The sequence below is a fragment of the Puma concolor genome, chromosome E1 (assembly GCF_028749965.1).
Source record: "Puma concolor isolate L17-30 chromosome E1, mPumCon1.1.hap2, whole genome shotgun sequence".
NCBI classification, from domain to species: Eukaryota; Metazoa; Chordata; class Mammalia; order Carnivora; family Felidae; genus Puma; species Puma concolor.
Window position 1 is genome coordinate 17,681,637 of NC_141680.1, and position 14,166 is coordinate 17,695,802.

The following is a 14,166-nucleotide window of genomic DNA, read 5'->3' on the forward strand; positions in this document are numbered from 1 at the left end:
TAGGAGTAGGTGGTACCAGGTGTTGACTGAGAAGAGGCCCAAGAAAAATTTCTGAAGTGATAAAAATGTTGCATTTCTTGATAGAAGTTTGGGTTACACAGATACATAAATTTTCAAAACTCATTGAATGATGCACTTAAGATTTGTGCATTTCATTGTGTATAAATTTTACCATAAAAGAAAAAAAAACTATAATACTGAATTCTAATTAATTATACACATTTAAGGACAAATATACTGATGTCTGTATCCTGCTTTGAAGATGGATTGATGGATGGGCAGAAAAATAATATGTAATAAAGCAAGTATATAAAATATTAATGGTAGAATATATATATATGATGAATATACAGATTCACTACAAGGACTTTCAACCTTTCTGTATGTTTGAATTTTTTTATAGTAGAGTGAGAGCAAGAAAATGACAATTAAAATTCAAGATAGTAGTCACATCGGGAGAGGATAGGAATGGGAGATAGCTAATAAGCACAGAGATGCAAAGGGATTGATACTGTTTTAGCTCTTAAGTGGAATGGTATTCACAGGTATTCGTTATCTTATTGCACCTCGTAACTTACATTTATCTTAAATATAACCTTTGTATAATTGTTCATATAATTAAAAATATGACAATATATCAGAAGTTGAGCTCTATTAACCAGTAATAATAATGAAGCACTATTTGAAAAATGAGATTACAGGAAATCATTTCTATTGATTATAGTTCCTTTGGGAGTCAAAATCTAACATTTACATTTGCTTATCTGAATCTTTTCACTTGGTTTCTTGCAAACTTCTGGGTTCTGACTATTGACTCTAGAGATAATCAGTTCTTTTCCTGTGACGCCTTTCTTTTCAATCCCTAAAGGGAATACTTCTGAACCTAAAGCCTCCCCTACAGCAAATGTTGAGCGCACCATGACATTTAACCTGTCTTCCCTCTTTGCTGTGTTTTTCCCTTTGTGGAAGATAATAGGCATGCCTGAAATCAATAATGAAAATAAAATGGGAATAAAAATTGTAGAGTTTTAAATTATAGTAGCTGCTCAGGAATGGAGACAGAATGATAACAGAGGTGAATGGAGATAGTTCCATAAACTCAAAAATGTAGGTGGCTCATTGGCAGACAGTACACATACTGCTTGAAATTCAGCAAAAGTGAATTTTTTTTTATGTTTGCCAAATAGAGCAAAAGTGACCAAAAAACAAATGTAAAATGTCAGGGAGCAAATTTAAAGAAACATTTAGCGCCCTAGCATTATTATTTCTTACATCTTTTCTCACTTTTCCTTTATGTCAATATTCTTGTGTCCATGAAAATCTGTATAATAACTTGTAAGTCCTGACCTAGGCCAGGGAGGGGTAAGCTTTTACAATGTGTTGGGAGGCAGTATTTTTATTAGTTTTAATTCTACTTCACCATGTGAATTTCCTTAAACAACTTATTTATTTCTACTTTCTGGATTTCATTTTCTTCATCTGTAAAATCCATATTTCATTGAGTCTAATTGCCATGTTATAACACCCTCAATTATTTTATGTGCTACTAAGAAAATTAAACATTGTAATTAAACAATGATTCAGTACGTTTTTATTGATTGAAGATACTTATCCTAAGCTGTGTGTGTGTGTGTGTGTGTGTGTGTGTGTGTGTGTGTGTGTGTGTGTTGTAGAATTCATGAGAAATATAGTACCATCAACCTTCTAGAACTTATAAATAAGACAATATAAAGTGTTGAGCAAGGTGCCTGGCACATGATAAATACTCAATAAGTAGTAGCCATTGTGTTGATGGTGATACTGTTGGTGATTTGATCATGAGCATTTTGTGAAGTGGTGCTCATTGTTTAGGTTGTTCTTTGGGGATCAGAATTATTAATAGGTCATCTTGATGAGATTTGCTGATAGTAATCAGAATGCCCACTTACTTTGAATTTGAAGTAACATAACAATAGCATAACATCTTTAGTTGGTTTTCAGAGGTATAGTTCTTTTAATTGTTAGTATTTTGTTATCAATGAAATTTGTTTGTAAAAGTATTGTTGAAGTTTCCTCCAGAAATAAAATTCTGATACATATCAACCTTCTGGGGTGGTTGAAGTTGCTATTTATGGAGAGAATTCGTTCAAGTGCACAAGGTGAATGAGATGCTCCTACATACAAAGCTTAGTAAAATTGCATTGTTGATATTATGATATGAGACCTCAGGTTTTAAATAATTTTTTTTATCATTTTTCCTGATATGCAGGAGGCAGACAGTGGGGAGGAGGAATGCCGGTCACAGCCCAGGAGGTATGTTTGTTTATTATATTCTATAGCATTTCTGTATTTAATTAAATTAATTCTCTACTTAATTAAATAAACACTAAAAAAAAGAATCCAGTTACCGACTCAAAGATTTAAAATGGCAGATTGTGGGGCGCCTGGGTGGCTCAGTCGGTTAAGCGGCCAACTCGGCTCAGGTCATGATCTCGCGGTCAGTGAGTTCCAGCCCCGCGTCGGGCTCTATGCTGACCGCTCAGAGCCTGGAGCCTGTTTCAGATTCTGTGTTTCCCTCTCTCTCTGACCCTCCCCCGTTCATGCTGTCTCTCTCTGTCTCAAAAATAAATAAATGTTAAAAAAATAAAATAAAATAAAATGGCAGATTGTATTATGTTGTATACATGAATCTGATAGGATGTTGTATGTCAATGATACGTACATACATACAATGGTAGATTGCTTTAAGAAAGTGCAGATATGCCAATATTAGCCCAGTTTTGACTCAAGTCTCCAGAACTATCTTGAGTAATAAAAAAGTACGTTTTTATTGCCTTTTAGGACACTATCAACTGAACATTTCAGCCTTCAGTTTTGTACTTAGGTTTGTCATTCATTTTGATAGATAATTTGAATTCTTATAGATTGGTCAATATTTCACTTCCTAAATACAAAGTTTAAATACAATGAATATAATGAATACTCACGGAGTAGCGGGCATGTGGTTAAAAGGGTACCAATACCTACTGCCATTAAAAGAAAAAAATTATGAGAGATTGTTATCTCCTTTAAATGGTTTTATAAAACAACTTTTTTCCACAAGAAATAGTCCTGGTAAGTTCTAAATGTTTATCAAACTTGGGGCACCTGGGTGACTCAATTGGTTAGGTTTCCAACTTCAGCTCCAGTCACAATCTCGCCGTTTGTGGGTTTGAGCCCCACATTGGGCTCGGTGCTGACAGCTCAGAGCCTGGAGCCTGCTTCAGATCTGCGTCTCCCTCTCTCTCTGCCCCTCCCCTGCTCACTCACGTGCACACACGCTCTCTCTCTCTCTCTCTCTCTCTCTCTCTCTCAAAAATAAAATAAAACATTAAAAAAATTAAAATGAAAAATAAAAATAAAAAAAAATAAATGTTACCAAACTTGTATCCTCTGAACTCAATCACATGAACCATTCTGCACAATACAGAGAATGGATACAATAAGCATGCTCATTGTGGAGAAACTGGCTAAAGGGAATGCTTCCTTAATGATGAATTATCAGGGGTTTTTTGATGTTTACCACTCTTGCAAACTATAACTTTATATAAAAAGTTTCTTTTCATCAGTAACTGAGGTTTATTGACAATATTTTTCTGTCTTGGTTAGCATAAAAAAATTTGGCTTGAAGCTTAATTTCTTACTTTCTCTTAGGGAAAATCTGACAGTGATGTGTCACTCTTTTGCATAGGGCTAAGGGATACAAACCCAGAAAAAATTTTAGCTGAAATTACCAGAGGCACTACGGAGGCATCATAAGCTTATTCCCATTAGAGTTAAAAAAAGATTCCAAAAGATTCTGAAATTTTCTAGTAGGCCAAATGTAAAGATATTTGGGTTAATTTTCAGCTTCACGTATCGACTTGGCATCTACGGGGATAATTGTTGTTCCAAAAATTACATAATGATGAGGCGATGCAAGTTTATTCTCATTCACAACACTGAATTGTCAAGCCATTAGGAACCATATAGACCACTGTTTTTAAAGTTGTTGGCAATAAATCATTAATATGACTAGCAGAGGGTTTTTGTAGACTTCTATTAATAAGAAAAAAGATCATTTAAGAAATGATACAAAAAACAGTGTGGAGGTTCCTCAAAAAATTAAAAATAGACCTACGCTATGACCCAGCAGTAACACTGCTAGGAATTTACCCAAAGGATACAGGAGTACTGATGCATAGGGGCCCTTGTACCCCAATGTTTATAGCAGCACTCTCAACAATAGCCAAATTATGGAAAGAGTCTAAATGTCCATCAACTGATGAATGGATAAAGAAATTGTGGTTTATATACACAATGGAGTACTACGTGACAAGGAGAAAGAATGAAATATGGCCCTTTGTAGCAACGTGGATGGAACTGGAGAGTGTGATGCTAAGTAAAAGAAGCCATACAGAGAAAGACAGATACCATATGTTTTCACTCTTAGGTGGATCCTGAGAAACTTAACAGAAACCCATGGGGGAGGGGAAGGAAAAAAAAAAAGAGGTTAGAGTGGGAGAGAGCCAAAGCATAAGAGACTCTTAAAAACTGAGAACAAACTGAGAGTTGTTGGGGGGTGGGAGGGAGGGGAGGGTGGGTGATGGGTATTGAAGAGGGCATCTTTTGGGATGAGCTCTGGGTGTTGTATGGAAACCAATTTGACAATAAATTTCATATATTAAAAAAAAGAAATGATACAAATACAAATAATAAGAAGAAATGAATGAAATAAGAAATAGAAATAATAAATGAAGAAAAACCTGGTAGCACCCATTTTTAAAAATAAAAATTTACTTGTTTATTGTAATTTCTTACATTCAGTATGTTTCCCAGGCTATTTCTAAATCTAATTGCTTTAGTCTTACTCAAAGAAAAGAAACTTCTTAAGTACCACTTGAATGCCCCTTATAGCTAGAGGTGTGTAAAAAGTTGATTTTTTTGTATGCTTGACCACTACAGATTATTCTGGCATTTTTCACCACTTACCACAGAATAAACCAGCATTGAGTTAGCATCATTTCACTGAGCATGCCTGAACTCATCTTTACAAGTTTGCAGATTCAATTCTGGTTTGTAGTAGAGAATTGAATAGTAAGCAGCATATTATTAAAACTAATGCAGCTCCAGGTAATAAAAAAAAGATGTTGTATTCATTATCTCTTTTATTTATTTATTTTTATTTTAGAGAGAGAGAGGGAGCACATGTGAGAGGGGTGGGGGGGGCAGAGAAGAGAGAGAGAGAGAGAGAGAGAGAGAGAATCTCCACGCTGAGCATGGAGCCTGACATGGGGCTCAATCCCACAACTCTGGGATCATGACCTGAGCTGAAATCAAGAGTCAGACACTCAACCAACTGAGCCTCCCAGGTGCCCCTAATTATCTCTTATTTTATCCAAATGCCATTTATTGGGAAATTCATAAGTTAAAAGTAGTAGTTTAATATAACCAACCCAAACTATGAAGGCTTAAAAACCAGTGTTCACAGACAACAACAAAAACAGATAAATTAAGCTACATCAAAATTTTTGCAAATCATATAGCTGATAAGGAGTCAATGTCCAGAATATATAAAGAACTCTTACAACTCAACCACCATCACCACCACCACCACCACAACAACAAAAACAACCTGTCTTCTTCAGCTCAGGCTCCTATAACAAAATACCATAGACTGAGTGGCTTAAACAGAAGGAATTTATTTCTTACAATTCTGGAGGCAGGGAAATCCAAGATCGACGTGCTGGGAGATTCAGTTCCTGGTGAGAGCAGGTCTCACATTTAGGTGTATAATCCATTTTGAGTTTATTTTTGTATATGGTGTAAAAAAAAATTGGTTCAGTTTCATTCTTTTGCATGTAGCTGTCCAGTTTTCCCAATACTATTTATTAAAAAGACTGTCATTTTTTGGGGCGCCTGGGTGGCGCAGTCAGTTAAGCGTCCGACTTCAGCCAGGTCACGATCTCACGGTCCGTGAGTTCGAGCCCCGCGTCAGGCTCTGGGCTGACAGCTCGGAGCCTGGAGCCTGTTTCCGATTCTGTGTCTCCCTCTCTCTCTGCCCCTCCCCCGTTCATGCTCTGTCTCTCTCTGTCCCAAAAATAAATTAAAAAAAAAACGTTGGGAAAAAAAAAAAGACTGTCATTTTTTAATTGCATATTCTTGTCTCCTTTGTCAAAAATTAATTGTATAATTATAGATTTATTTCTAGACTCTCTTCTGTTCCATTGAATTATGTGTCTGTTTTTATGCCAATATTATTACTGTTTTGATTGCTATAGCTTTGTAGTATGGTTTGAAATCAAAGAGCATTATACCTCAGCTTTACTCTTTCTCAAGATTGCTTTGACTATTCAGTCTTCTGTGGCTACACAAATTTTAGGATTACTTGTACTAGTTCTGTGAAAAATTGCCATTGTATTTTGATAGAGATTGTATTAATCTGTAAATTGCTTTGAGTGGTATAGACCTTTTAACAATATTAATTTTTCCAGTCCATAAGCATTGTTTACCTTTCCATTTATTTGTGTCAACTTTAATTTCTTTCATCATTGTCTTACATTTTTCAGAGTATAGGTCTTTTACCTCCTTGGTTAAATTTATTCCTGGGCATTTTATTCTTATTAATACAATTGTAAATGGGATTGTTTTCTTAATTTCACTAATAGTTCATTATTAGTGTATAGAAATGGATCAGACTTATGTATACAGATTTCATATCCTGCAACTTTGCTGAATTAATTTATTTTAATAATTTTTTGGTGAAGTCTTTATGGTTTTCTATATATGGTACCATTTAATCTACAAATAATGACAGTTTTACTTCTTCTTTTCCAATTTGGATATCTTTTGTCACTTTTTCTTGTCTGATGTGTCTAGTAGTGGCAAGAGGGGCCCCCTCATTCCTGATCTCAGAGAAAAAGCTTTTTGCTTTTCACCATTAGGTATGATGTTAGCTGTGGGTTTGTCATAGGTGCCCTTTATTATGTTGAAGTATGTGCCCTCTATACCCACTTTGTTGAGAATTTTTATTATAAATGGATATTGAGTTTTATCAGATGCTTTTTCTACATCTATTGACATAATCAACTGATTTTTATCCTTCTTTTTGTTAATGTGGTGTATCATACTGATTGATTTGCAGATACTGAACCATCCTTGCATCCTTGAAATAAATCCCACTTGATCATGGTGTATGATTTTCTTAATGTGTTGTTGAATTTGATTTGCTAATATTTTGTTGAGAATTTCTGCATCTATATTCATCAGGGTATTAGCTTGTAATTTTCTTTCTTTGTGGTGTCTTTGATTTTTTTTTTTTTTAATTGGGGTAGTGCTGGCCTTTTAGAATGATTTTGGAAGCATTCCTTCCTCTTTAGTTTTTGGAATAGTTTGAGAAGGATAGGTGTTAACAGTTCCATAAATGTTTGGTAGAATTCACCTGTGAAGTTGTCTGGTTGTGGACTTTTGTTTGCTGGGAATTTTTAAATTACTGCTTCAATTTCATTACTAGTAATCAGTCTAGTCAGATTTTCTATTTCTTCTTGATTCAGTCTTGAAAGATTGTATGTTTCTAGGAATTTATCTGTTTTTCTAGGTGTCGCATTTATTGTCAAATAATTATTTGTTTATGATTTTTTGTATTTCTGTGGTATCAGTTGTAACTTATCTTTCATTTCTGATTTTATTTATTTGGGCCTTCCCTCTTTTTTTCTTGATGAGTCTGACTAAAGGCTTATCAATTTTATTTCTTTTTTCAAAAAACTGGCTCCTAGTTATATTGATGTTTTCTATTTTTTTATTTTAGTGTCTATATCATTTTCATTTTAACCTCTATTATTTCCTTCCTTGTACTAACTTTGGGCTTTGTTCTTTCTCTAGTTCCTTTAGGTGTAAGGTTACATTGTTGTTTTGAGATTTTTCTTGTTTCTTGAGGTGGGCCTGTGTCATTGTACACTTCTGTCTTAAAACTACCTTTGTGGGGGCGCCTGGGTGGCGCAGTCGGTTAAGCGTCCGACTTCAGCCAGGTCACGATCTCGCGGTCCGTGAGTTCGAGCCCCGCGTCGGGCTCTGGGCTGATGGCTCAGAGCCTGGAGACTGTTTCCGATTCTGTGTCTCCCTCTCTCTCTGCCCCTCGCCCGTTCATGCTCTGTCTCTCTCTGTCCCAAAAAAAAAAAAAAAAAAAAAAAAAAACTACCTTTGTGTCCCATAGATTTTGTGTTTTTATTTCAGTTTGTCTCAAAGTATTTTATTTCCTTTTGATTTCTTCATTGACCCATTAGTTATTTAATAACATGTTGTTCAGCCGCATGTTTGTGTTTTTCCTGATTTTCTTCTTGTAATTGATTTCAAGTTTCATACTCTTATAGTTAGAAAAGATGCGTGATATGATTTCAGTCTTACTAAATTTATTGAGTCTTGTTTTGTGACCTAACGTGATCTATTCTGGAGATATTCCATGTGTATTTGAGAAAAAAAAATCTATTCTGTTTTTGGATGGAATGTTTTGCAAATATCTATGAAGTTCATCTTGTCTAATGTGTGATTTAAGGCCAATGTTTCCGTATTGATTTTCTGTCTGGGTGATCTATCCACTGATGGAAGTGGTAGAGTGTTAAAGTTCCCTACTATTATTGTATTACTGTCGGTTTCTTCTTTTATGTCTGATAATACTTGCTTTCTGTATTTAGGCACTTCTATGTTGGGTGTATAGATATTTACACATATAAAAATATATCCTCTTCTTGATCTTTTTATCATTATGTAATGTCCTTGTCTGTTCTTACAGTCTTTGCTTTAAAGTCTATCTTGTCTTGGAGCACCTGGCTGTCTCAGCAGAGCATAGGACTCTTGATCTTGGGGTTGTGAGTTTGAGGCCCTCGCTGGGTGTAGGGCTTACTTAAAAATAAATACTTAAAAACTAATAATAAGGTCTATTTTGTCTGATATAAATATTTTACACATGTAAAATATTGTTACCCTAGCTTTCTTTTCATTTCCATTTACATGGAATATCTTTTCTCATCCCTTTACTTTCAATCTGTATGTGTCTTTAGATATGAAGTGAGTCTCTTGTAGGCAGCATACACATGGGTCTTGTTTTTTATCCATTAAGTCACCCTATGTCTTTTGATTGGAGCATTTAGTCCACTTACATTTAAAGTAATTATTGATAGATACGTACTTATGCCATTTTGTTGGTTGCCTTCTGGTTGTTTTTTGTAGTTCTTCTGTGTTCCTTTTTTCTTCTCTTGCTCTTTTCCCTTGTGATTTGGTGAATTTCCTTAGTGTTATGTTTATTTTCCTTTCTCTTTATTTTTTGTGTATCAGTTATAGGTATTTGGTTTGTAGTTACCATGTGGTTCATACATAACATCTTATGTATATAGCAGCCTATTTTAAGTCAATGATTGCTTCAATTCATGCATTCTAAAAGCTCTACACTGTTACTTCCTCTCTCCCCACATTTTATGTTTTTATGTCATGTTTTACATCTTACTATTTTGTATATTCTTTGACTATTGTAGGTCCTGATGATTTTACTAATTTTGTATTTTGATTACAGACTAGTTAAAGTAGGTGGTTGATCCACCACCTTTATGTTTACTTTTATCATTGAGATTTGTTTCTTTCATAAGTTTCTTGGGGCACCTAAGTGACTCAGTCAGTTAAGCATCTGACTCTTGATTTTGGCTCAGGTCATGATCTCACAGTTCTTGGGTTCAAGCCCTGCATCAGGTTCTCTACTGTCAGCACAGAGCCTGCTTAGGATTCCCTCTCTCCCTCTCTCTCTCTCTCTGCCCCTCCCCTCCCATGCTCACTTGCTTTTACTCACTCTCAAAATAAATAAACTTTTAAAAAGGCATAATTTTCTTATTTCTAATTTTGTACTTTTCCACTTAAGGAAATCCCTTTAATATTTACTATAGGGCCACTTTGGTGTCTCCTTTGACTTTTGCTTTTCTGGGAAAAGCAGAAGTCTCCTTCAATTCTGAGTGATAACCTTGCTGGGTGGAGTATTTTTGGTTGAAAGTTGTTTCCTTTTAGCATTTTGAATATATTGTGCTACTCCCTTCTGGCCTGTAAAGTTTCTGCTGAAAAAATCAATTATAGTCTTATGGGAGTTCCTTTGTACATAAATAGATTTTTTTTCTCTTGCTGCTTTTAAGATTATCTCTTTATCTTTAAATTGATGACACTTTGGTGATAATGTGTGTTGGTATGGGTCTCTTTGGGTGCATCTTATTTGGGAATCTTTTTGCTTCCTGGACTTGGGTGTCTGTTTCCCTCACCAGGTTAGGGAAGTTTTCAGCAATTATTTCTTCAAATAGTTTTTCTGTGCCTTTCTCTCCCTCTTTTCTCCTTTTGGGAGCCCTATAATGGAAATGTTAGTATGTTTAATGTTGTCCCAGCGTCCCTTAAACTATCCTCATTAAAAAATTTTTTTTTTCTTTTTTCTCTTCTGAGTGGGTGATCTCTACTACCCTGTCTTCCAGATCGCTGATCCATTCTTCTGCATTCTGATCTGCTGTTGATTCCCTCTAGTATATTTTTCATTTCACTTACTGAATTCTTCAGCTCTGATTGGGTTTTTTTTATATTTTCTGTTTCTTTGTTGAAGTTCTTGCTGTGTTCATGCATTCTTCACTTGAGTACAGTGAGATTGTTTTATGGCTATTACTTTGAACTTTTTATCTGATTATTTCCATTTCGTTCAGTTCTTTTTCTGAGATTTTATCACATTCTTTCATTTGGAACATATTCCTGCCTTTTTATTTTATGTAACTCTCTGTTTGTTTTTATATATTAGATCAGTTACATGTACCAGTCTTGGCAGAGTGGCTTTATGCAGAAGGCATCCTGGGGCCCAGTAGTGCAAACATCCCTGAGGCACCTGGCTCAGGTGCCTCAGAGATATTTCTTGTATGGGCTACATGCACCTTCCTGTTGTGGTCTGGTCATGATCAGTGCAATCTCATGGGTCTGTGGGGCAGCTGCAGCAGCTGTGAGCATGCTAGTGGGCTGGGCAGGCCTCTGGCAGAGCTGACTGCCAGGTTGGCTACGACTATTGCAAGCATTCTAAATGCAGGGCTGGCACTCCACGGCAGGAGCACTTGGGAATGGCTCTGGTGCTGAGTATGACTGTGGGATGTGGTGGATCAGGGAGCCACGTGGGAGGGACTCCAGGCCAGGGTGGGCAGGTTGGATGGGGCTAGCTGTACTAGTACAGTAGATGGAGAGCGTCAGAAATGGCACCTGCTATGGCCAGGCAAGCCAGGCAAGAAGGGAAGTAAAAAAATTAAAAGTGCCCACCAGTGTTTCTATCTTCAGAGAACATTCCAACAGATCACTGCCCCTCCAGCTCACACCATAAAACTAGTCAATGGATCTCCTTCATGTGTAACCCAGGCACTTTTTCAAACTGCTGCTTCTGAGTTGGGACTAAGAGCAAGAATGTGCACTTGCCCTTTAAGAGCAGAGCCTCGGTTTCCTACTGCCTTCCAGCTCTCCCAGACATTAGTCCCATTGATTTTGAAAGCCAGAGTTTATGGGTGTGTGTCTTCCCAGTGCAGGTCACCTGGACTATGGAGCCAGATGTGTGGCTCAGATTTCTTCTTCCTTAGGAAGAGCCTCTATGGTTGCAATATTCCTTCCACTGGTGGGAGTGTGGGTCCTAACTAAACTGAGTCTCCACCTGTGCTACATGTCTTAATGTGGCTTTTTGTTTATATCCTTAGTTGTATATGATCTATTCTGCTTGCCTTCAGTTTGTTCTCAGAGATAATTGTTTTATATATAGTTGTAGATTTTGGTGTGTCTGTGGGAAGAGGTGAGCTCAGGATCCTCTTACTTTACCATCTTGATCCCACCTCCAGAAGGTGACTTCTAAGGTTACATAGCTATTAGTGGATGCCGGTTATATCCAAAATATGACAAGCAGGAATCTGTTATCCTCTGGAGGAATCCAAAATAATGGGGGCTGGAAGTACTGAACCTTGTCTTTTTAAATTACTCAATGTGAAGTTATTTTTCTTTTTAATTTTTATTTATTTATTTATTTTTTAAAGCAAGCTCTATGCCCAATGTAGGGCTTGAACTCACAACCCTGAAGTCAAGAGTTGCATGCTCCACTGACTGAGCCAGCCAGTTGCCTCTGTGAAGTTAGTTTCCATGTTCAACCCAAAACCTCTCCTGTTTTAAGCCTGGTTTCTTCCTTTTTAGTCTTTCATAGACATGAAGAATTACTCACCATCTACTGAGAAAGTTCTTTACCATTGAAAACATGTTTTTTCCCCATGATACCTCAAACCTAGCAATGAAAACAAAGTTTGCAGCAGATGGGGTAAAGAGAGCAGTGGGGGCCAAAGTACTCTCGGGAAATCTCTTGGAAGAGCTGGATCTTGAATGAATGGGATTTAGATAGGAGAACAGAAGAGCATTCCAAATATAGGAGGATGGAGAGAATGGAAAGATACCCTCAGAAGTCTAGAAGTAGGTGTTGATATGTTTCAGTGACAGTAAGAGGATAATTGCCTATATCTTAAAAGCAGAGTTTCTATTTGATAGATCTTTGTCTAGAAGAATGACATGATTGCCAGAAAAGAGTATGGCAGTGTTAAGCAGTATGAGAAGAGGCAAGAAAACTATCCAGGAAGCTGTTTCAAGCAAGTGGCTAGAGGCGGGCAATCTTCTTCCATCTGACAGCCCTGTGAGGGCAAGCGTTACATCTTTTATCTCAGTATCCACAGCAATTAGCATGTGTTTGGTACTCAGTAAATGCTTGTTGAATGAATAAATGAAAATAGGAGAGTGTTGATATCTCTACTAGAAATGATGTAGTTGAAAAACAGAACTTGTATGAGGAGTTCACCTTTGAACATGTGAAATACCAGTGTGATAGTCAAGTAGACTGCTTGAAGACAGTTGGAAGAAAACAGAATCAGACATGTCTTTGTGTGAGATATAGTTTCACAATGGCATTTTATTATGAGTTCATTCAATTTGTGGCCAAATCTTTCCTCTTTGGTACCTCATCAAGTTGTTGTGTTTTTTTTTTTTTCATCTTGTATTCATTCTGTTATTTGTACTTTCGAGATATGTCTTCCATTTATTTGGTAAAATAACTTTAGTATGGATTTAAATATCATAATGACAATAAATGTCATTATGCATTGCCCATCTTTTGACTATAAGAAAAGGACACATACACTTCTACCTCAGTGTATGTTCTAGTTAAAGAACATATTGTCCTAGAGAATAAGAGTATTAAATAAAAAAACGAGAAACAAGATAGAAGTCAATTGTAAATGTGAGCTGATGATTTAATCCTAATTTTTATCTCTTTTAAAATTTTGAAACAATCTTATATTTACAAAAGTTGCAAATACAAGGCATTTTTTCTCCTCAGCCATGTGATAGTAAGATGCTCTATCACCTTGCTTTTCTGTTTTAAGAAATAGAATGATGGCATTAACATTTCAAAGATGAACTGAATATTTATTGAACTTACTGCTGTAAGTTCAGTGTGTGTGTGTGTGTGTGATCTGTTGTTTGCTTACAAAATTAGAGCTTTCCATAAATTAAAAACTGGTTCTAGGGGTGCCTGGGTGGCTCAGTCGGTTAAGCATCTGACTCTCGATTTCAACTCAGATTACGATCTCGCAGTTTGTGGGTTTGAGCCCCACATTGGCCTCCGTACTGACAGTGCAGAGCTTGCTTGGGGTTCTCTATCTTTCCCTCTGTCTGTCCCTCCTCTGCTCATGCTCTCTCTCAAAATAAATAAATAAACTTAAAAATTTAAAAAAAAAAAAACTGTTTCTAACTGATCACATTGAAGTATACATCTTCTGCTGTTGGCCCTTCTGAGGTCTCAGTCTCTGCCTCCCACCATGCAGGTTATTCTTCTAATCCAGAGAACTATTAACTGTCTATAAACATTTGGGTCTGGCCAACACAGGGTGTAGTGAGCTGGCTTCTTATTCTATTGAATTCTGCCACTATATTGAGTTGCCTCTTCAAATTGTTAAGTGCACACTTTTAAAGGCTCTTTGCATTTGTTGACAAGAGTGAGAATTTTCATTTCACTGAAGCATTCTTTGTTTCTGAAGAATGTAGTCACAGGTATTTTGCATTTATCTGGCATGTTCTGCTTCTGGTAGCTATGAAAGG

The 14,166-nt window shown here is 36.3% G+C and overlaps 1 protein-coding gene across 3 annotated transcripts in view; it reads left to right on the forward strand.

Moving 5' to 3' along the window:
* Positions 1-14,166, forward strand: part of SSH2 (slingshot protein phosphatase 2) — a 251,276-nt gene that overhangs the window by 94,205 nt on the left and 142,905 nt on the right. For all 3 annotated transcript variants that reach the window (XM_086686415.1, XM_086686416.1, XM_086686417.1), the window contains one exon: positions 2,249-2,292. In XM_086686415.1, the coding sequence (XP_086542541.1) occupies positions 2,249-2,292 (44 nt within the window). The remainder of the gene's footprint in view (positions 1-2,248; positions 2,293-14,166) is intronic.